The sequence below is a fragment of the Schistocerca cancellata genome, chromosome 1 (assembly GCF_023864275.1).
Source record: "Schistocerca cancellata isolate TAMUIC-IGC-003103 chromosome 1, iqSchCanc2.1, whole genome shotgun sequence".
Taxonomy (NCBI): domain Eukaryota; kingdom Metazoa; phylum Arthropoda; class Insecta; order Orthoptera; family Acrididae; genus Schistocerca; species Schistocerca cancellata.
In genome coordinates, this window is record NC_064626.1 from 275,647,884 (window position 1) to 275,672,947 (window position 25,064).

Consider the following 25,064-nt stretch of genomic DNA (forward strand, 5'->3'; position numbering starts at 1 on the left):
TATTGAAACAATTTTATTAATAAAGAACAGTTCAAATAGTTTCAAGGGAGATGTTTCATTTGTTGCCTCACCTAGTGCACCAGGTACTTCTACCACTATATTCTTTGCTGGCACTCTCAACGCTTTTTATATAAGGAATGTGTGTTCCAACAATACCCATTTCTGCCATATAAAATTTTCCGTACTTGGCGACCACATTTATCTGATGAATCAACCTCAAATGGTGTTAAATCGAATTCGTCATCCTCCTTGTCGTCTGTGATACGACTGTCTTCAGGTTCACTTACTCATTATTTCCTCTGGAGTTTTAATATTATGTCAGAAGACATTTTCTATGTCTACGAAAGAAAGCACCACCTAGTTTGTAAAGAAAAAAATATAACATAAATAACAAGGCAGGGTTATTTTTTACCCCGACAGATAAATTTCGACGTACTCCTATTAAAGGATGATTGAGAATAAAGCCTGAGAGATTACAGCCTTCTCAGTGTGAATAATAATACTGCATGGAAAGGTAAATGGTGACTCCCTCCTGAGAAGCCAGTAATACTAACATAGGATAAAAAATATTACGGACTGGGATAATTTTTTACCCCATCTTGTTATTCTAGGGTTAAATTTTCTCCATTTGAAATTGGTTAATCAGTGTATTGTTACGTGCATGCAAAAGAATTCTGTGCCTCATGATACAGAGGAAGCAATTAATTTTATTAAATGGCAGCTCACTAATTATTGAATTTTTGCTGCAATACTATATGAGGAAATGACAAGTATTCCTAAATTTTTGTAGACACACATGGGAGTCAGATGGCTATCTAGCAGCAGAATGTTCTCGTATTGTATGAAGTTTATCTTTTTCTCACTAGCTACAGCTTTCCCAACTCAATGTCTGGCTGCAGACTGTGGTTTATTTTGCAGTGTTCTTGTTCTTCTTTTTCCCTCTTGTTAAAAAATCAACAGTTAAAATTTTTTACTTCTGGGACTAAGTCCAAGCTTTTGTACTGTGCAAGACTGTATCAACATGTTCATTAGAAAGACCACAGTTGAGACATGTCTAACATTCCAGTGAAATTGAGTGCTTTGATGCCCTTCACAATTTTCTAGTAAACATTCATCTTTCTTCAAATGGAAATGTCAAGAACATAGTTAAAGAACATGTGATGAAGGGATTTAGAAAAGCTTTCAAAGAGTATTTCCCTGCTCTCTTTGGTAATACCAACTGGATCCGCAATCTCTTAGAAGAGAAAATAATTTTGAAATCCACGTTAAGTTCAAATTGAAGCAAGCAGCTGCTGTAGGCTTCCAGTGACTTTTAAGTTACAAAAACATTACAAATTTTTATCACCTGGAAATTTCTAGTTAAACTTAAAGGTGGAGTTCCCAATACTATACCTGTCTCATCCACTCATATGTTTCTTCTTACACCTACATAAATACTGAAGCAGATTTCTTGCCGAAAGTAATTAGGGAGTGCCTTTAACTTCTGTGGGTCCTGGCCTTCATCACCCTTTTGATATGACTGCAAAAATATTAATGTGACATCACAGTTGTATACAGCCACAAAATGGGTGCAAATAGATTTGTTAAAATTAAAAGTGAAAGTAGTGAAGGAACACAAACCAGCATCATGGCTTTGACATGTGACCTAACCTGATGAACTTTTTATGATCTTGGAGAACCTTCCCGATCCATTGGCGAGAATTAACCTTGGTCTCAACATTGTAACCGTAGACACACATCTCATCACCAGTTATGATTCTCTTAAGGAACATATCTTGTTCTCATTTGTGTGATCTAAAAGGTCTTCACAGATTGCGAGGTGAAGGGCTTTTTGGTCTTGACTTGTGAGCCATGGGACATCCCTGGTGGCAACACGATCGATTCCAAGAGGCTGTGTTAACATTTTGTGACATGTTCCAACTGAAATGTTAACATTCTTCTGCAATCTCTCAGACAGTCAATCTTCGACTGGCATCCACAATTTTGTTAAAGTACCTGACATGAGCGTCATAGGTAGACATCAAAGAGTGTCATGAATGAGGATCATCTTTAACTTCTGCTCGGCTATTTATAAACCGTGTGAACCATTCGTAACACTGAGTACAGCTTAAACACTCATCACCGTAGGATTCCTGCATCATTTTGTGTCTCTCTGCAAAGGTTTTCTTGAATTTAATGCAGGCATGTTGCTGCTTTATTTGTACCATCTCGAAATTTGCAAACTGTGCTACACAATGTTCTACTCAGTACAGTACTGAACAATAACTAATAGACACACAACTAACTAATAGACATACAACAATTAAACTTTCGGCAGTTACACATTAAACACAGGCGTGTGCAGGGATGTCAACCACATTTTGTTCCAAGACACTACTGGCATGAAATTATGAATGTACCAGAATGTTTTGAACAGACCTAGTACATCATTATAGATAAATGTGTCTTCTGCAAAAAGTCCGAGGTTACTATTAATATTGTCTGCAAGGTTATTAATATACAACATGAACAGCAAGGGTTCCAACCTATTTCCCTGGGACACACCTGAAGTTACTTCTACATCTGACGATGACTCTCCATCCAGTAAGCATGGATGTTCTAAATCAAACGCTTTTCAGAAATCAGTACATACTACATCTACCTGACTGCCTCGATCCAAAGATTTCAGTATATCTTGTGAGGAAAATGTGAATTGGTTTTCACATGAATGATGTTTTTGGAATCCTTGCGGGTTGGCATGGAAGGTGTCATTCTGTTTGAGATGCTTTATTATGTTAGAGCTTATTATATATTCTAAGGTTCTATTCTACAACGAGTCGATGTCAAGGAAATTTGACGGTAATTCTGTGAATCATTTTCTTACCCTTCTTGTAGACAGGTGTGAATTGTGGTTTCTTCCAATTACTGGACATGGTTTTATGTTTGAGAGATCTTAGATAGATTGTAGTTAAAAGAGGGGCTCACTGAGCTGCAAATTTAGAATAGAATGTGGTGTAGTAATTACATCGGGTGCAGGAGCTGTGTTCAGTTTTAGGGATTTCAGCTGTTCATCAATGCCACTCACCCGGATAACTATTTCATCCATATTTTCAGGGGTACGAGAATTAAATTGGGGAGTTTTCCTTTGTAAAGGAACATGTGAAAATAGAGTTAAGCATTTCTACTTTTGCTTCGCTAATTTCAGTTCCTGTCATGTCCATGGATGGCTGGACTAACTTTGGTGCCACGAGAAGTCTTTACATACTGTCAGAATTTATTTGGGTTTTGGGGAAGATATTTCGAAAATATCTGCTGCAATAGTCACTGAAGGCTTCACAATTTGCTCTATTGACAACTAAATGCATTTCATTCAGCATATCTCTAGCTTTAGCCGTAATTTTTGTTTACACCTATTATGCGGTAGTCGCTGTTTCTCTAGCAGTTTCTTTAAAGTTACTAGACCATGGAGGGTCCCTCCCATTATGAAGTGTTCTACTGGGTGTATATTTAATCAGTGCATGGTCAGCTAGTCTTTCTCCTGTGCCATAGTTCTTCTACATGCTCCTGTCCTGTGCAGTAAGTTTTCAGTTCCTCATTCAGATATGACAGGACTGCTCTTTCATCTAGTTCAATGAACTTACATATTTTTCTGCTTGTTTTAATTGTCCTTTGTACTTTGATAATCATTGTTGCCATAACTGCGTCATGGTCACTGATACCAGTTTTGATGTGGACATACTGAAAGAGGTCAGATCTATTTGTTGCCATTAGATCAAACTTATTTCCATCATGAGTGGAGATACGGGCTACATGTTGCAAGTAGTTTTCAGAGAAGTAATAATGTTCCACAGGACACCTTATCACTTTTTCCCAGTTGATTGGTGGGTGGTTAAAGTCTCCACCAATAATTACAATATGATCTGGGGACTTACGTACACTGAGATTTTCTCTAAAGTTTTTAAGCATTAGGAGGTGAGTCTGGTGGGCGATGAAGGATCCAGTTACCATTTGATGCCCACTTATGATACTGAGTCTTGCCCAAACAGTCTTGCATACAACTTCAATTACTGTCTTGGTGGATTTGACTTTCTTGTCTACTGATACAAATACACCACCTCTGTTTGCCACTAGCCCAACCTTCCAGCAAATACTTAAATATTCTCCAAAAATCTCACTGCAAGCATTTCAGATTTCAACTACCTTTCTGTACCTACTATTATGTGAGTTTCTGTGCTTTTCAAGAGCACTTGTTGCAAATGCTGTTAGGCCTATAATACTCTTGCCTATAGGGGGAATTCTTTTGGACCTTAGTGTATACTTCTGGGTCTCCTACAGCTGTCGTTATGTGGACTGGATGGAGAGTAGCCCAACCAAAGCTAGATTACATCATGAGAAGTCTGCACTTCTGCAGATTTATCACTCAGTTGGTACACTTCCATAAGTTGGAGGGTTTCTGTCTTGGAACTGCTACAGTATACCTCTTGCGAACTTCTCTTATTGCTGCACTGTGTTGTGCTTGGCACTTATGGGGGCACTTGCTTAGTGCATGGCAAAGGAAACAAAGTTTACAGGCGGGCAACAGTATTGCTTCTGACGCGGACTGTCACCCCTGGTGTGATTGTTGACAATGTTGTCCAGAGCCTTGGAGCAGGTGGGGCTCCACCGGACGTGATGTGATTCTTTCATCATAAATAAACTCCGGAGTATGTGGATAGATTCAGAGGCCCAAACTTATCTCATTACTCTTCAGAGATAGATCCGGTTTCCTCAGTGCATGGTTCCTCACTTATTATTGAGGAGGCCAAGTCCCATCCCGGAATGTAGTGCCAATCGAAGAAGAAGAAGAAGATGTTCCTCACTTCCAAGTCAGAAGTAAGATGCACTATAATGCCCCTGATTAGAGTGTTCACGTAATTCTGCCCATGCAAACATTTGAAATTGCTATTTCTACTTAATCCATGTAGATTGTCAGTCCAGTCTGCAAGATTGATTGGGACCATTTTTCCCTAGCTGAACATCTAACCTGGCTGCAATAATATCTGTTTTTATTGAAAAATATTCTTGGAGTAAAGAAAATATTCTAGGCATCTCAAGTTCTGCTAGATCCGTTAATGGTTCTAGATTTTGTAGTGGAGTTCGGGATTTCTGACAGAAGCTTGGTCTTTTGTCTTTCCGTATTGAAGATTTGGCAAGCCAAAAAAGTGTAACTGCTAATGTTGGTTCTATGCGTTGCATTTCTCATGTTGTTCATTAAATGGTGGGAAAGCCATGAACATGGGTGGCACTGGAGTTGTTCCTGGTATATTCAGTAATGCTTACAACTGCCTGTAATATAGCTATCGTTAGATTCTGTTAACACTGTGTGATTTGCATTAGTAGTTAGTACTTTAGTTCCTCTGTGGTTAGAAAACCAACACTTCCCCCTAACTACAAAAATTTTCAAAGTTGTATTGCACGTGTCATAGATCCTGAGTTGTCTTCACTTTTGTTAAAGATGAGTTACACATGAAACTTGTGGGGCTTTTGATGACAAGCATTCATTTGTTAGTGGCACCACAGCAGCTGACAGTAATTTTTGCGTCATCTACTCCTTTTCCATAGTGACTTCCGGTGGCACCCCTAGTTCCCTACCCCCCCCCCCCCCCCTTCCCCTCCAGCAGTGACTACTGTACGGAAAGAATGTAGGTAGCCTCTGATTTGGGGAGCCACCACCAGGAAAAGCAGCAGGTTGATATCGATGGGCATTGCTACGAAAGGCGTGGACAGGATGAGACCCCTCCTGGAAGTTTATTGAGCCTCTATAGATCTGGAGAGCCCACCAGGGGCAGAGAAACCTGCGGATGCTGACCAGGCTGATGAAATTGAAGGTGACTGTGGAAGTGTTACCAAAGTCCATGTATTCAGGCCACAGTAAAAATCATGGAGAGATGTTTCCACAGGCATGTATCAGGTTGTGTTTGAGCTTGGGAACCTGCGCTGGGTTGCTCGCCCAAAAGGAGTGGGCTAGACAATGACATGTGCTGGTGGCAGACACAGCATGTTTAAAGAGTCTGTGATGATGAACAGCCATGAAACCGCTCCACTGGGCTGTGGCCACCAATCAGGGTGATCCTGTAAGTTGCTAGGAAACCACATAGGACATTAGGCATCTTTTCCTTGTGGGTGAGGGCCACAAATTGGTTCTTTATTTATGTTAACCCAATGACGGAAGGTTTCACCCCAAAATGTGAAAGATGGTTACGTGAAAGCACATTTCTGCAGGTTGCATTTGGATCCTTCTGTTGTCAGTTTTTGGAATGAGGCGCTTTTGATGATGAACATCTTCTGGGTAGTGGCGCCACAGCAGTCACCAGTAATGTTGTGTCAGCTACTTGATTTCCATAGTTATGTCAAGTGGTGCCCTGCACTTGGCTAGTATACTTTCAATTTAATCCTCCTCTTCCATTAGGTGAAGGAGGAATTTTGTTGTGAAATTCCAGAAAAAGATCACTTTAATGTTTAAGCATCCTTTATCATGTTTGTTTCCTTCATGCGTGATGAAAGTTTGGGTGTAAATAAGAAACAGGACTTACATTTGGAAAGAGTGGATTTACAGTCCCTGATCAACCAATCACGTTTACGTTTTCCACGGTTTCCATAAATCACCAAAAGCAAATGGCAAGTTGGTTTCTCTGAAACTTAAAAAGCAAATTTCCTGCTCCATTCTTGACTGAACTGAGCGTTTGCTCTGTCTGTATTGGGCCCATTCTTGGTAGGATGTTAAATCTTAGGTTTTCCTTCCTTCCTTTTTTGACAGAGCATGTGCACTGTCAGGGTATGATGACTTGAAGAATGTCAGAATATTTTGGTTCATTGCACTGCTTATGCCGTACATGCTTTAAATAGAAGCTACTTTAACCTCATGCTTGTTGACATTTTCTGTAGTAAAATGTTTGTACTACTACAGCAATAAATTCTTAAAACCACAGGGATCGTTCTTAATTTATAACAACCTGATTGAAAAATAAATGTTGTTAAAGGTTGTGTCAATCAGCCACAGCAATTTAAGGTTTATTGTTAACTGAATATGAAGGTACAACATGCAGTACTCATATGTAAAAGAGGCTGATTATCTGCCTTAAAAATGAGGGAGTGAAAATTGTTTGTGATGATTTTTTCTGCGTATTTTCCATTCTTTTTCATCACGTATCCAACCAGTGATTCTGCTCCACACTGTTATCATCATCATCATCATCATCATCATCGTCGTCGTCGTCGTCGTTGTTGTTACTTCTTTCTATGTGAATTGTACGGGACTACATGAGCAAAGTTACAACTCAAACAAAAGTAATTGGCTTTCTAGGCACTGAACTTTCTGGTGCTACCTTGGTTTTTACCATTTTTATTCTCTGTTTTCACCAGTATATTGTGTTGCAAGTAATTACTTTGGTTTGTAATTTCTAGTCACAATATTAAAATGACTCAGATCATTAGAAACATGTATTGTTGGGTTTAACATAATTAAGTGCTGCACAGAGAAAATAAATTACTTGTAATGAACCTACATTTTACAGGATCCCACCAAACGTGAATCAAATGCAAGGCGAGGCCGTGTTTCTTGGAATGCTGAGGCCTACCATGCTGGCCTTACTGCATTTCGCAGGAAAACTGTTCAGCAAGCTTTCATGGCAGGTAAGTGTTCAAAAACTGCTATACAGTACATAGATACTTCAAATAAATCAATAATTTAGCAAGTATTAACTTAGTGATGAGTGGCTTTGGTAAAGTTCAGTCCCTTGTCATTTTGTGTGTTGATATTTGTTGCTGCAGTTCTTCATTGTGGTGTGTAGGGCCTTGCATTTTTATTTTTTTAGAGGTGGTATTAAACAGCAATCTACAGTGAACAGTACACATCTAGCATATCGATCATCTGGCTGTAGAAAGGGTGGAACTAAGAGAATCAATAAATATTTCCATGTGTGGAAATAGATGCTAGTTCTAAACTTCCATGAATCTGCTGTGCGCACTAGGCGACGGTAATGCAGACGTACACAGAAGGGGGTACTCGGAGATTGCTTTATGCTTGTTATTGTTTTTATTGTAACAGTTGATATCTGTGGCCTAACTTCAGGTTTTCGTACGGGAGATTTTTGCACATATTTGAGTGAGCAAATTTTCATAAATGAAGTATTAAACAAAAGCAATGTTTTTTGCCGGCAGACTTTCTTTATCGATTCTTTGTAGGATTGCTTCATATTCTAATAATGGAATGGACCAAACAAGCATTTAACATCCTAGCCCAGGTGTGTAGCAAGTAATAGTACTCTAATGTTCTGATGACTTAAGGTATGAGTGTGGATCTGGGTTATATCGGCTTATTCCCCCAAACCACCTTCCACTTCTTTACGAGATGACTTGGAATTGCAGCCACTCTCCTTTACTGAATAGCAGGCTGCTGAAAACCCTCTTGACTTCTTCTCCATGGAATAACGCTAGGTACAGGAATTTTAGACTCTTTCTACTTATGAAATAAGTAGACCTACAAACTTTACTTTTTGTCAAATAATGATGTATTTGACCTCCATACACAATAAAAGTTTCGATTTCCACATGAATATGTAACTTCCTGCAAGTATCTCTTACAGTTGTACATTAGAAACAATTTGAGTTACAGTTAAAAGAAAGTTGGCTTGGATACCATGACGTTTCTTAATAAGAATCATAAAATGAGTCTTGCCCCTAACAAGGTTGCGTCAAGAGTCTACAAGAGTACTTTTTTTTTAAACTGTTCTTGTTTGAATAACAATATTCAATGACACAATAAGCACAGAGCTACATATAAACTCCATGGTTCTTCCTTACACACTTAATAAAACATCTATGGATTGCTCGCCAGGTACTTGTCGGTGCCGTCCGACCGCCGCGTCTACTTTCTTCCCGTGACTGATTTTAAACCTACACGCACAAACATGTGATGTGCAGTAGGTAGGATTCTACCATCCCACTCTCATATCCAGAATATTTTGTGTTTGAGACAGTAGAAGGCTGAGTGGTTCTAGAACTTACACAGAAATTTTCGAATCACTGTTCTTGTAAATCATGCTTTTAGTTACAATACCCACCGCTTTCAAAATTTATACAAACCCACCTATCTGCATCACATCTCATAAAAGGTATAAAATACTCTATACAAAATAGAAAATCTATACATTACGGTATAACAGGTGTTCAGCTAGTCACATCTTATTATATTTTCCACAAATATAAGACTCTACTTAGTTTATTTCGCCTAGATATCACTTTTTTCTGTGATTCTCTTAGGTTGTTCTCTATTTCATAATCATATCCGGTTTTCTAAGCAATAAGATTACAGAATAGTTCTAGATTTTAAAGGAATTCGGTGCAGGAAACTGTTTGGAAAAAACACCGAAAACAACTCAAGATCCGACAGTCGTTACTCCGCCGGTTAACTCAAAACGTTAACATCCCTGGGGGATATACAATTTTACACCCTTTACACGGTATTCCCCTCCCTTTTTTTGCTTGTGTTAAATGCCAATCAAAATATTTCCTTATAGTACCCCAAGTATTATTATAAGATTTTGGGTCTCATAGATTTGATATTAACTTTTCTTGAGCACTGGCAGACGAGTACTTCTTTTTAAATTTCTTTTGAAAGTCTTCCCAAGAGGAAAAAATCTCAATATTTACTGTTCCCCATTCTGATGCTTCCCCTAGAAGATACCCCATAGCAAATTCGATCTTCTTGGAATCTTCCCAATTTATTGGTAAAGCTTGGTTAAATCTTTAAGAAAGGGGTCGGATGTACATCTCTGTCCGGCTTAAATTTGGGAATTGTCTAGTTAACCCAGAATTAGCTCCCCTTTGCAAATCAGTCACCACTTCACTAGTTAACACTACCTTAGGTGAAGTTACCCGTTTTTCTACTTTGTCTTGGATAAACTTTATTTCTCTCCACAGGTTGTCCATACCCTTCCTGGTATCATTAAGTTCGGAAGAAGGAATAGGCGATACGTTCCCGGGTGTTATTCTCTCGGTAACCTTTCGATCTGTAATTTCTCCAAATTGTTCCCCCAAACTAATTAAATTTATAATTTTGGAGTTAGCTACTTTCTCTTTGAAATTCCTTTCTACATTATCTACCCATGTATTGACACCTGTAATTTGCGACTGAAAGAGAGTGTAGACAAGCATAATGAATTAATGCCAATCATTCAAAGTATTCATTCCCTGTCTTAAATCATTATATTTAATATTGTACATGTTTTCAAAAGATCCTAACTTTTCAATAAGTTCTGATTCTACACTATTACATTTGTTTTCAATGTCAAGTTCTAACATTTCTGATAAATCGTGAAAAGTGTCATTCTGTTTCTGACTAAGGTCAGTAAACATATGATTTATATGAGTGGTCAAAGAATTTGTCAACTCGTTGTTCTTTAAATCTATTTTTAAATTCTCTACTTTATTACTTATGGCGTCAAATTCAGTCTCCAGAACGCCCACGCCTTCGCAAAGATTACTAAATTCCTTGCTTTGAGAGTCGACTTTGGCGTTTAACAAACCTAAATTTGTCGTTTGAATATTTAATTGAGAATTTACCAAGTCTATTTCTTGGATAAACTCCGAGCATTTAATTGAGAATTTAATTAGTTTAATTTAAGACTCTGAGCTCCAAATAAATTTATCAACTCAGCCCCGTCAGGCACTTCTTTGCTAATCTTCATGGCTATATTTTCCATATACTTTTATATGCCTTAGCTCTTATGCATTTAAAATTAAATATGATAATTACACAATAACAGTTCACTCAATAGTATCTTGTACCACTTCGTACTAAAGTAATCAAGTTTTCTTTCACACTCACCTGGCGTAGAATTCTTGTTGCGTAGGTGAGCGGATGTGGAGGCAGGTCAGCACGAGTGAACAGCAGCTGATGCCAGCAGCGTTGGATGTATATTGGTTTCCGCGTCTGCATCCCTGCGATGTGTGTGAAAGCTGTATACTCCCTGCACTGGATCTTCTTAGCTGAAGTGTTCTATATGTACTTCTTCTTAGATAAATATGTCGAAATCTTCTTTACTATTTTTATCGTTCTGAATTTTTCATTTCTTCAATGTTTTTCCATTTAAATTTCGTTCCATAGGATACTTGAACATTTGCCAATGTCTCGGATAATTCCCTTGTCTTATTATGTTCGGTTGCTATGGCAACACAGCTTCTTCTCTCATTTTTTACTTAAAATTCCTGTTTTCTCGGTCCTTTCACACAGGTAGCCACATTCTAACGTTCTGACGATTTAAAGTGCGAGTGTAGTTTTGGGTTATATCTGCTTATTCCCCCAAACCACCTTCCACTTCTTTACGAGATGACTTAATTGGAATTTGCAGCCACTCTTCTTTACTGAATAGAAGGCTGCTGAAAACCCTCTTGACTATTTTTCCGTTTAATAACGCTAGGTACAGGAATTTTCAGATTATTTCTACTTATGAAATAAGTAGACCTACAAACTTTACTTTTCGTCAACTAACGATGTATTTGACCTCCATACACAATAAAAATTTCACTTTCCACACGAATATGTAGCTTCCTGCAAGTCTCTCGGACAGTCGGACATTAGAAACAAATTGAGTTATACTTGAAAGAAAGTTGGCTTGGATACCATGATCTTTCTTAACATGAATCATAAAATGAGTCCTGCTTCTAACAAGGTTGAGTTAAGAGTCTACAAGAGTACTTTTTTAAAAGTCTATGGATTGCCTGTCAGATACTTGTCGGTGCCGTCCGACCGCCGCGTCTACTATCTTCCCGCGACTGATTTTAAACCTGCGCACACAAACATGTGACGCACAGTAGGTAGGATTCTACCATTCCACACTCACATCCAGACTATCGTGTGTTCAAGACGGTAGATGACTGTGTGGTTCTACAATTTACACAGAAATTCTCAAATCACTACAGTACCTGTATGATCCTCACGACCCACTGTTTAATAATAAGGTACATTAGCAGTCATTTATTTCTGAGTAAATAGGCATGTCACTTTACATGTGTGATTTTCAATTTGTGTATGTAGCACCTTAATTGATGAAAGTTTTTGTTTGATTTGACTACATCTTTTCCTTTATTTCACCATGCTAGGAAGGAGACACTGGCTATAGTCAGTGGGAGTGTCTGCTCACAAGATGAATAAACAAATGGTTTGATTCTAACTTCCAACTAGATGAAATGGCCCCCCAAATTACTGTGTCACTTCAGCGAATTCCTTCCTGTATCATCGACAGCAGCTCCCAAAACAACCCACATCCGCTCTCACAGATTTCAGAAATTCATTTGGGGTTTCAGGCCTCAGTTCCTTTATTAAGGCCATCTCCCCTTCTTCCCAGCCAGCATCCAATCCAACAATGTCTGCTTTTTTGCTTCTCATCGTTCTGCACTAATTGCAAGAGTTACAGACACTGCCAGAGCAATAGCTCCGAAAATACTGCTTTTTCCGTGTGCAAAGTTCTACATAAACATCAATTTAGATCAAATATCCTTGTGGAAACAAGTGTCATAATATAAAAGGAACAGTTGAACCCATAATTAAGAATAGTAATAGCAAAATTCCATGTTAGCTTCGTAAGACAACAAAAATTGTTTATTTAATAAATAAGAACCTTGAGCTCCCAGATATTTTTTATTTGAATGAACGACTTTACAAGACTTCGGACATTCTCCCTCCAATTTCGCCCATTATTGCCACCTAGTGCACACACAGATTCGTGCTGTGAGTATCTCACGTCTATCATGTAATTGGTCGATGTGCACTGATCTGCAGTTCCAAACGTGTACGCTTTATGGGACTGCTGCAGAGGATTACATCTTAGCAGCATTATGTAATAGGGGTTTAACATGCCAGTTTGTGGTTCCTGTTGTTTTTAGTCTACTATGGTTGTAACATAAAGCAGTGATACTAAGAACAGAAAATACTTCTGAAATGTACATTTTTATTCTAATTTACATGTTTTCAGATCATACCTTTGATTACTATTTCACATTACCGTTACTAAGGTGTAATATACATTCATTGTGTGAACCTGGTTAGAGACTTGTTTCAGCACTGTAGAAGCGATCCTCATCCTGCCTTCCGTGATGTGTAGTAAAAGTATCAGCGATTGTTTCAGACACTGTCAGTGATATGAGCATCCAGATTCAAAATAACATGAATCAAGGTAATAGGTTATACTATGTTTTGCAACTGATATAACAATGCCTTACTGTAACATTACAACTTTTCTTACAATTCTGTTTGCTAGGCTCTTGAACAGGTTTCATGCTTAAATGTACTTCCATCATTACTCATAGTGGGAATGTGTTGTTTTTGAAACATTGTTTTACACGTAAGTGTTAGATTTTTGTACACGGTACCTTTACTGACATTTCATGTATTTACATTTGTTTCTCGTGTAGGTCCACTTCCATCTCTCAATTTTGTGTATTTTGTTTCAATATTGTGGGATGTGATCTTTTGTGTTTTGATTTGGTGGTAGTGAGAGTGTCTACAATTGCGCTCTCTCTCTCTCTCTCTCTCTCTCTCTCTCTCTCTCTCTCTGTCTCTCACACACATACACACACACACACACACACACACACACACACACACACATTACTGGCAAAATAAAAGATTGCCACCTCACACAATATCAAAACAAAATACACGAAAGAATGAGCTAGCAATGGACCTAACAAAAAAACATGAATATATTGCATGTCGGTGAAAGTACTGTGTACAAAATCTGTCACACGTGTGTGAAGAACATAAAAAGGACATTAGTACCATAATAATGATAATTTAACACTCTTTATAGTAGTAACTTAAAACACGAGAATTGTTCAGTCATAGCAATAGAATTGCAAGAAAAATGATATTGTTACAGTAACGACTGAAAAGGCTATAAAATAAAGTTAAATGCATATTGTCATAACACCTTAGTAAGCCTTCTATTACAGTAGCAAAAGATGCTGTAACCTATATAACAGTGGAAAAATAGGCCGAAAAACAAAGAAGACAACATGACTTGTTTATATCGTTCTTTATAGTAACAGAATCTCATGTGAAAAGGTGGTCTGCTTTTCTGAATGTTAATTCTTCTCACACCAAGGCAAGTCACTGGATCTTTTCATATGACTTCTCTCTGATGTTGTCCAAGTGGTGCTCAGTGATAATTCTACCTACAGTTGGCATGGCATGCACCCCATGTGAAGTCCACATGTTTGTGCAGTGGACTACAGGTTCATATTTATTAGTATTCGTTACATGGTGACCTATTATATGTGCTGTTCGACAGATTTTGTGTAGAAGAGTGCAGAGAAACAGGGTTTAGAATATACCACTCAGATTTGTGCTTTAGCCCTCTTTTTTTCCCATTATATTCTCACTTAGAAAAGGGTATCTCCGTATGTCGTGTCTTAATAGTTGCATTTTCTATATTATTGTAATTAGGGAATTGAATAATCTCTTTGGAAGATTTGGGTGATTTTCTGGAAAGCTAGATATGCCTAATTGTTGTTCTACTTTTCAGGAAAACTAAGAATTGTTGTAGCAACAGTAGCTTTTGGCATGGGAATAAATAAGAGAGACATTCGTGCTGTCATTCACTACAATATGCCAAAAAGCTTTGAAAGTTATGTGCAAGAAGTTGGTCGTGCAGGACGTGATGGTCAGCCAGCTTTCTGTCATCTTTTTCTTGATAGTAAAGTGAGTAGTCATTCTGTGTTTACCTAAATTAGGAGCCTTTCCTAGTAACTGACTTGCAAGAATTGTAAATAAAACAAAAATTTGTATGTACTTTTGGCTCCAAACTGAGTAAGTAACACACTTATACCTGTCTTCCTTATTTCGTTTCTTGTATTTCTTTCAGTTTTCTTTGTGTGTTCTGTTCCTATATTTAACTTAGTTCACCTGTTTATTGTGATTGGTATCAAATGTTACTGTTGATTTGAAGGGAATTAAAAGTATTCCTATACAAGGTTCTGACAGTGAAAAGGCCAGACTAACAGTAATGCTGGGTGCACTAGCAGGTGGAAGGAAGCTCCTCCCATATGTGATTCTCTGGTGAAAAACCATACCAAAGGAAAAATTGCCTGCAGGATGTATCTTTAGATTCCAAAAGTGATGGGTGGCAAATGACCTGATGTTGTATTGTTTGTTTGGAACAGAATACCAGGCTCTCTGCTAAATGAAAGGAAAATGTTGGTGCTGGACTCTTTCAGGGGGCACCTTGCCCAGGAAGTTACGGATCTGATAGCAAAAAATGTACAGACTTGTTAATAATTCTTGGTAATATGACTTCACAACGTCAAGTAACGGATTTTCTTGTGGATAGACACTTTAAGGCTCGTCTGCAGTGGATTTTCAGTGAATCTTCTTCGGGGAGACTGTGCTCTCATTCCAGGGGCGGGGCTTAAAGAGACCCTCAATATCCATGCTGGGCTATTGGATCCTTAGTGCCTGGCACAGGATCTCAAGTGAATCTGTTATGAAAGGTTTTATAAAGTGCTGCATATCCAATGCAATGAATGACTCAGAAGATGACATGCCAAGGGTGAAGGGTCAGAAAGGAAGAAATATCAGTGGGCTTAAACATGAAGATAATGATAGGAAGTTTGTGGTGGTGTCATGATAAAAACTGTAATACCACAGACGACCGGCTTAGATAGTAAGTAAGCAAGAAAGGAAATGAAGATAAAAATTAATGTAAACCATTTCTTTCTGTTCACTTTATTTCCCCTTGTATTAACAAAATGTAGATCATAACTAGTATGGTGCAATGTTTACTTTCTTAAGTAGATACTTTATGTCAGTAAAACAGTTTGTAATTTTGATTAATCAGAATATTTTAAAAATAAAATCCTCTGAAGCTGAATCTTAAAAAATGGCATAGGCTTGTACGTGGGTAAATACTGTAGCAATTCTCCAGTTGTTCAGCTGCCTGAGGGTTAATTCTGTTCACATCCTTTTAACACATCCTGTAGGAAAATGTTGGGTTCAGATAGATTTGGTGATCGAGTAAGATTCAAGTCTTTGAAGAATGATATATATATATATATATATATATATATATATATATATATATCCCTAACATACTGCCCATAAGAGTGTATTAAGTTTCACCACTCTGCTGTAGTTGTATATCAGTAACTTCAGTCATTCAAGTGACAGATGACCCAGTAATTTGTAGAAACACATTTTGATGAGGGCTGGCATATTATGTCCTTGAAGAGTGTAGTGCACCAGTGTTTAGGAATTCCTAGAAACTAACACAGTCTTTGATTTCAAATTTCTTTATGTAATTCAGTTACTGGTTTTAATGATTGTTCTGTCTCCAAATGCTTACTAAAAGAACCAAATACTAATTTTTAGCGATGATTTTGTTTGCTTATTTTGCTAAGTTTGAGACAGATTAATCTGACAATGATCGTAATGAAACAGGTAACTGAATTAAATAAAGAAATTCGTGATCAAAGACTGTTTCAGTTCCTGCAAAATCTTACTCATTCATTCAGTGATATTAGGCCAGAAGTGGATAGCCAGGATACCATGCACGAGGTAGCAACCCTTTGATCAGGAAAAGGGTAATTATGATGGGCACTTACTTGATGGGATGCATATATGCAGCAGTTTTGGAAATTTACAAAGGCGGATAAATGCCGCCAAACCTTGTGTCTGAACTGTGCTTCTCTTTCAGCAATAAATTGCAACAACTTTTCACAATACACCACATTTTTTGACTTCACGTGTCTTCAAATTCTGGAGTATGAAACAAAGTTAAGTATGCTTTCCTGCATATAGGAAGTGGATGTAAGAGTGTGATGGAACATACCTATATTTTGCCTATAGTCCTTGTGGATTTTACCAGTGAACATTAAATTTTTGTGTCAGTTTGTAATTGTAAATTACAGTGAAAGACACATATATCCCCCCCCCCCCCCCCCACTACTACTAGTACTACTACTGTTGCTGCTACTATGACCAGCACCACCACGATTTGCTTGTCTGTAAATCTTTTATAACGCTAAATAAAACTGTGTTAATAAACTTTAAATTACTTTTGTTTGAGAGGTATTTATTAAGTAGTTTATTTATTTAAAATTGAATTTTTAATGTCATAATTGTTACAGGGTGGTGATAAGCGGGAGCTGCGGCGTCACATTCATGGAGATTCTGTTGACCGTCACACTATCAGAAAATTGTTGCAGAGAGTTTTTACTCCCTGCAGATGTGCAAGACTTTCAGAGTTGTTGGAAAATGTAAACTTTGAAGATGCCAGTGACCTCAAAGATCCAACTCATGATTCCGAGACTGAAATTAGAAATCATGAAAGCTGTACCGATCAGGAAGCTTCCAAAAAACAGACAGGTGTTAAATGTCCTGGTCATGAAGTCGCATTCTCAGTTGATGAAACTGTGAGAGCATTAGACATACCACAAGAAAATATTTCCACTATGTTATGTTACCTGGAATTACATCCCAAATCGTGGATAAAACTCTTGTCACCAGCCTACACAAAATGCAAATTGTTAAGTTACAAAGGTGCAAATGCATTAAAGGCTGCAATAAGGAAGGTATGTGGATTACAGACAAGTGTTTACATATATGTCACACAGTTAGCAATAAATACATAGTATGCTCCTAGTGATATAGTCATTTTCCCTACTCAGTATAAAATCCCATATTCCATAACAGTAACATTCACTGAGCATCATCGGTTGCTTGTATGTAGATGTATTTTGGGCTTTACCTTTTTGTTACCCCCTTCTTCTTCTTCTTCTCTCTCTCTCTCTCTCTCTCTCTCTCTCTCTCTCTCTCTCTCCTCTCTCTCTCTCCCCTCCCCTCCCCTCCCCTCCCCTCCTTCTTCTTCCTCTTTTTTTGTTTTTTTTTTATTTTATTTTTTTAATCCTGCAATATGGAATTGACTGAAAAATGAAGCAGTGTCACATGATTAGTTAAAATTAAAAAGGTTCTGAGCTTTTCTGAACTTAACCAGGGGGAAACTACACATATTGGCAGATAAATTAATTTTCAATTTTTTTTAATGTAATGCATGAGGTTAATGAAAAATTTTTCAAATTGTCCCTTGTATGTCATTAATGCCAATGATATAGTGCTGCTTTCTTTACTTTGGTACATGTTGTGCAGTAACTGTTGACTCTACAATCATCTTGATCAATTGAATTATCTAGCACATGGATATGTAATGCAAATCTTTTGAACAGTTTATTTCCAACAAAAATTTGTCAAAAAATAATTAAGCTTTATAATGAGGAAGAAATTTCTGAGAATGTACGGCTGGAGCACAGCATTTATGGAAGTGAATCATGGTCTTTGAGGGAAGTTGAGAAGAAGAGAACTGAAGAGTTTGAGATGTGTTGGTATAGTAGGATGCTGAAGATTATTAGGTGGACTGATTAGATAAAAAATGAGCTGGTTCTCCAGACTTGGAGAAGAATAGAAACATGGAAGACACTGGCAAGAAGAAGGGACAGGATGTAAAGACATGTGTTAAGATATCAAGAAATGACTTCCTAGCTACCAGAGAAATTTGTAAAGAGTAAAAACAGTAGTGTAAGACTGAGGTTGGAATATATCCAGCAAATAATTAAGGACTTTGGATGCAGATGCTATTCTGAAATGAATTTGTTGACACAGGAAAGGAATTCATGTTGGACCACAGCAAACGAGTCAGATGACTGCTACTGTCCACACACACACACACACACACACACACACACACACACACACACAAAGTATGCCATTGAGCAATCAATAATGAAAATTTTATTTGAGGGCATGTGGCCTAGGAATTTCAGAAGAGGTACACATTTATTTGGTATGATTATTTAACTATGAGAAAGCTTTGTGCAAAATGTTGCTACTGTTACGACCTGGGGAGCAGGGGTCATGTTTTGAATAGTAAACTGAGCCTTGGAATGATAGTGTGTGATCCAGTTTACACCTGGAGGAATGAGTGACACAATGCAATAACTTTTATTTATCATGTAAAATGAACAGAGTTATAAGTGTTTTCAGAGTGATGGACAGCATCACTGAATGTGTCTCTGAAGTCCAAAAGCCTTGTTATTTAAAGGGCTGAGCCCACACCTATGACACCATGGCTCTTGTTGTATGAGCACATTTGCCGCCGTCTGTCAGTCCCGTCAGTGCTCCTTGCCTCACTGTGGTAATTCGTTAATTATTCTCAGCCGCTGAGGTTGGTTCTTTCTGCATGCATTTGTTTTTGCAGTGGTGCTTGGGTGTTGAAGTTACGTAGTGTTACCTCATAGTTCATTGTTACGTAGCACAGCAACATATGCATTTCTGTCTGCCTCACTGAGGTTGTGTGGCAATGCTCACCTCTTCCTCTAGTGTCTCTTACATTGAATGTGAGGCTTTTGACATTCTGATTGGCACACCAACCCTTGGCTGCCTTCTGTTTTGAGCTTTCCTGCTAAAATTTAAAAAAAAATTTCAACATACACAATAAAATTGTTCTGATGTGCAAACCCTACCGTTGTTGAATGCTGACCAACAAGCAGTGACTGAATGTATTTCTTGGTAAAGCTTGAACTGATTTAAGAAAAAACAAACTGATTTTATTCACTAATTTGTTATTGTGGGTGAGGTGTGTACCCATCACTGCACTCCATAAATGATACAGTAGTCAAAGCAGTGAATAGATGTTATACCCACTTTCATACCCAAGAATCGTAGTGTTTCTGTGAGACATCAGGGCCTGGCCTCTACAGTGGTAGGTGTGTGTGGAGGATTTTTTGCCACTGTTACCGAATAAAATATGTTGGCCAGATGGGGAGAGATTTCAGATTTAGATTTGAAGAGAACACTGTGATAAGAACAACTCAACAATGGCTCTACTCCACATCTATGCGAACGGACAGTGTATTATTAATGTTTCCGCAAATCTAAATATTTTGCATAGTTAATCTTATGCCCATCTGCTTAACATTTCAGAAGAGGTGGGAATAATGAAATGCCTTAAAAGTATTACTGAGTTTATCCCTAATGTGCAGGTAGAATTATGTCATCATTCCCCTTTATGAAATTTTGATTGGCTGCACAGAACACGACTGGATGGGGGAGCAGGGGGTGGGGGGAGGGGGGGGGGGGGCATAACAAGTACGTTTACCGTCTGCTTGTATCTGTCATGCCTCTGTTTTGTATCTTCTTTCTGTTTTGTTTAACTTTTAACTTGGTACTTATAATGTTGTTTACACCTACGATCCTGTTCTTTGGTTTGCACTCTGATCAGTCCGAACTGCGTGACCATATAAACCCCTCCAGGTGATAGCAGCGTCATCTGGTGAGAAATGGCTGCTAGTCAGACATGTGAGTAGTGCAAGTAGTATCAGTGAATGTGCTGTCCATGTGTAGAATGGGGAAGGGACGCAATCTATCTGAGTTTGACTGAGAGCAGATTGTGATGACCTGAAGGCTCCACATGAGCATTTCAGAAACTGCATGACTTGTCGGGTGTTACAGGAGTGCTGTGGCGTGTCTTCAGGATGGGTTGATACCAAGGTGTAACCGCGTCCAGACGTTCGTGAGGTTGGGCGGCCATTACAGATGTCAGCTGTTGTAGGCTGGGCAGCCTGGTAAAAGTGAACAGGTGGCGAATTGTGGCGAAACTAACATCAGGTTTTAATGATGGGCAGAGTACAAGTGTGTCTGAACACATAGTGCACCAGACACTCCCAACGATGGGCTCCTGCAGCTGATGACCCATGAAAGTGCCAATGTTAACACAATGACATCAGAAATTATGACTGAAATGGGCATGTGGTCAGTGGTACTGGACGTTGGCACAGTGGCAGAATATTGCTTGGCCTGATGAATCCCAATACCTTCTTTATCATGCTGATGGGAAGACGCAAATCCATTGTCTTTGAGGGGAACAGCTCCTTGATGCCTGTACTGCAGGAAGGAGACAAGGTGGTGGCAGCTCCCTTATGCTCTGGGGAACCCTCACATGGTCATCCATGGGTCAAGTGGAACTTGTGCAAGGCACCATGATAGCCAAGGAGTATTGTACACTGGTTGCAGACCACAAACACCCCTTCATAATGATGATGTTAACCAACAGCATTGGCATTTTTCAACAAGGTAATACACCACGTTACAAGGTCAGGAATGTGATGGACTGGTTCGAGAACCTTGATGGCGAGTTCCACTTGATGTGTTCCAACCCCCCCCCCCCCTCCCCCTCCTCCCGCGCCGCAATTTACTAGATATAAGCCTGATCAAACACTCTGGGATGTGGCTGAATGTGGCATCAGAGTTCACCGCCCACCCTCCCCTTTTTTTTTTGGTAGTTAGGTGACTTGTGTGTGTAGATGTGGTGCCAGCTCCTTCCAGCTGCCTTTCAAGGCCTTGCCATGCCATGATGAATCGCCACTGTTATGTGCGCCAAGGGTGGACGTACTGGTTGTTAGGTAGGTGGTTGTAATGTTCTGGCTGATCAGTGTACAGGGGTTTCCCTATCTTCCAATGCTTACTCACGTATTTAAATTGGTATAGTTGGGCACTTTGTCATTACTTTTTGCATCAGTTGGTGGCTCTTGGCTTGCTATGTCGATTCTCCTGGTTTCCACATTTATACCATTATGCAGTCTTTGTAGGTTGGGAGTTGCTTGTTCTGTCTACAAGATACCGTATTTACTCGAATCTAAGCCGCACTTTTTTTTCCGGTTTTTGTAATCAAACATACTGCCTGCGGCTTACAATCGAATGCAAAGTAAGTGGAAGTTCTGAAAAATGTTGGTATGTGCCGCCACAACTAACTTCTGCTGTCGTATATATGTAGCACTACACAGGCGTGCTTTGCAGGCACGAAGATAAATACTGGCGCCAAAACCTCGGCGTCACTAAATAAACTTTTAAAAAAAGGTAGAATACGAGCTTTTTTTCTCCGCCTCGAGTTTCGACCACTGCATTGCATTGTAAGTAGCCACTGCAGTAACAACAAATAGCAGTCTTTTGCCATTGTTTCGCTTATGAGACAATTCCTCTCTTTTTTGTATTGTAAGCTGCGGTAGAGCGCACAAAAGCAAGCCATGACGCGAGCTGCGACAGGTCGTAATCACTCATTATTAGAATGTGACAAACAATGCGTGACGCAGTACAATAATGCATTTTCAGCTTAGAGTGACGTAAACACTTATAACAAAGAGAACAGCACTTGTCAGATCAAAACAAAATAAGCAATCGATTCAACCCAGACGAAGCACATGAAAGAGAAAGGGTACCCTATAAATACAGACGGAGCGCCTGACACATGGCAATGGCTACCTGGTAAAGCTTAACTGCTAAGCTTACAACTCGAACCAAATTACTGTAGCCGTATCTTCATCAATTCGACCTAAATTGTGTCTCATGTTACAATGGACTAACTTTGTTTCAATTTGGAGGTGCGGTCTAAAACTTGTCTCTCCCCTTGAATTTCGAGTCTCAAATTTCAGGTGCGGCTTAGATTCGGGAAATTTTTTTTTTCTTTGATTTCGAGTCTCATTTTTCAGGTGCGGCTTAGATTCGAGTGCGGCTTAGATTTGAGTAAATACGGTACTAGTGTTGCTGTCTGCAGCCTGGGAAGATGTGTATGTCTGGTAAGCATGTTTTGGGAGTGGGGGTTGTGTGTTTCCACAATAAAAATGCTTGTTATTATTCAGATATTGTTGTTTCTAGGTCTATGTCTTTCTCTGGTTATTTTATTTGTGATGGTTGCATACTTTGCAACACTAATTTCGTACTGGAAGCTGCTATTATTTGTCCTTACAGAATTGTATGGGCATTATGTATTGGAAGGTCCTTATATCTCACACATCAGAAAGAATTTTATCAGTTTGGTGCTTTGTCTTAAGATATTTCTAATTACGGTTATTGTATCTTAGGTCAGCAGTTTAACTGAAGGTATGACTATAATGTCGCAAAACAAGTCATGATTAATAAATCGTTTTGAAGCAGTGGTTTCAGATTTTATCACAGTTATAGTTGCCCCTCGTACCAATTGATATGTAATTAGGTTGAGTTCTGTGACAGTGTCAGTATCTTGTTCCAACATCTGTACTCGCGCATCTGCTAGAAATCTCTCTGCTGTAATTTAATTGCATTCTTTTGCCAACGGCTTCCTGCCTGTTACAGTTTCCAAACTGTTATTCATATTTTCTCTCCTCAGCCTACAAAATTTCCTTCTTGACTGTCCCTTTGCCCATTTGCAGCGACGGGTGTCCCTCGCTTGCCTCATTATAGGTAAAATCTTGTTCTCAGTGGAGGCCCATAAATTTGACTCCCTACTGGCCTCTTCCACTGCATGCCTGCCATCCATAATGTGAGCAGCATTTCATATAAACAATAACTGGAAAAAAATATTCATATTTCTGGATTTCATGGTAGTTTCACATTGCATGAAAGTGCTAAGCTTCAGGTACAGTATTCCTATTGTTCATTTAATTGGTTACAGTTCTATTCACCAAGGAACTGCTGCAGTCACATTCCTATGATCAGGTTTCATAGAAATTGGCCACTGAGGAAAATTATACCACCACCTAAAGTTTTTGCTGAACATTTGGTCCAGCAGTTAAGGCATTGGGCTCACATTTGGGTAATGCAGAATTCATGTCCACTTACTAGGATCCATTTTGAAATGTTCTGTTGAATAATCTAGTGCTGATTTTTGTATATTTATCTAACAGAGCATGAGCTTTATCCCTAATGACCCTGCTGGAACATTAAACCTTGCTGTTTCTCATGTGAATGTGGGTGAAATGCCTTCAAAAACTTTCATGTGTGGAATCCAGAGCATTGTCTAATTTCCGTCTGTCACATTTGCCACTTACCTGCTGAGGCATATGCAATGTGAATTTCTGAGACTGAACTGCAAGCTTTTGCTTTCGTAAGTGTAGCACTTAACTACTATAGCTATCAAGTCACACACACTATCATTGTATATTCATTTAAATTGATACAATATTGTGTGAATCATGGATGTAACTTAATATCTCCAGGTGTTAGTACTACTAACTTGTATCATCTTACAGAGTCCAGTCCTTGCTATGGCTGCAGCATTGGACCAGCGCCGTGGCATTTCTCATGCAAACAACAACCGTCTTGAATTTTCTGTTGTTGAAATTGCAGCTGCTCTTGACTGGGACAGTGGAATGGTTAAGAACCACCTGAAGCAACTGGAATGGACAAAAGGTAACTATACCTTTGTACACATTGTTTGTGTGCCACTGATATCATTGTACTTTCAATTTTATTTTCATCAAAATGGTACCAGTAATACACTGCTTCAGAAAGTTTCAGGGTCACACCACTACTTCTTCTGTGTTGTGAACTTAGTTACTGAATGTTACTGTTATACCTGGATCAGAGTATGAAAGTGGTCGACAGCAAAGCCCAGTTGAGTGTGGAAGAGGATGGTGATGTTGGTTCACCAGTGTGCATGCGTGCACTATGGCTGTAGCAGTAACGGCTATGTGGTTCTGTTCTGACTGCCTTCTCATGCTGCCTTTCAAAATGCAGTATTGTGTTCGCTTTACGGGATCATAATATCCCTGTTGCGTAATGAAATGCACTCCTGTGTATAAAATGATACCGTGTTCCTATTATTTTTGTATCTCAACAATAATAGGAATGATTCACATTTAGTTGAGGTATACATTATAAAAGGGGTGCTGAAATGGATCTGAGTCATTCATATAAATACAGTAACTCACAGCGTTAAAATAATATAAACTGCTTAAGTGTGCTGTGCATGGAGTATGTCATACTTGTGCTAAGGAGTATTCCTTAACAGCAAGATGAGATTTATTGTAGAAGTGTCGTAGACAGCATCCAGTCAAAAATATGAAACACAAACATAAAAATAAAGAAGAATGATGGCAAAAGGTAAATGCCACTTAGTTCAGAGTCTCTTTCTTTCTCAACACTATCGTCATCTGTGCTCTCGTCCGTTGAACATGCACTGGAATAGCCAAGGGATATAATTATATTATCAGTGTTAATTATATTTTCAACATTACTTTCTATG

The 25,064-nt window shown here is 38.7% G+C and overlaps 1 protein-coding gene across 1 annotated transcript in view; it reads left to right on the forward strand.

Moving 5' to 3' along the window:
• The window catches only part of LOC126171176 (ATP-dependent DNA helicase Q4), a 131,470-nt gene that overhangs the window by 100,319 nt on the left and 6,087 nt on the right, over positions 1–25,064 (forward strand). The window contains exons 8-11 of the mRNA XM_049920781.1: positions 7,533–7,650; positions 14,544–14,719; positions 17,143–17,586; positions 24,070–24,229. Of these exons, the coding sequence (XP_049776738.1) occupies positions 7,533–7,650; positions 14,544–14,719; positions 17,143–17,586; positions 24,070–24,229 (898 nt within the window). The remainder of the gene's footprint in view (positions 1–7,532; positions 7,651–14,543; positions 14,720–17,142; positions 17,587–24,069; positions 24,230–25,064) is intronic.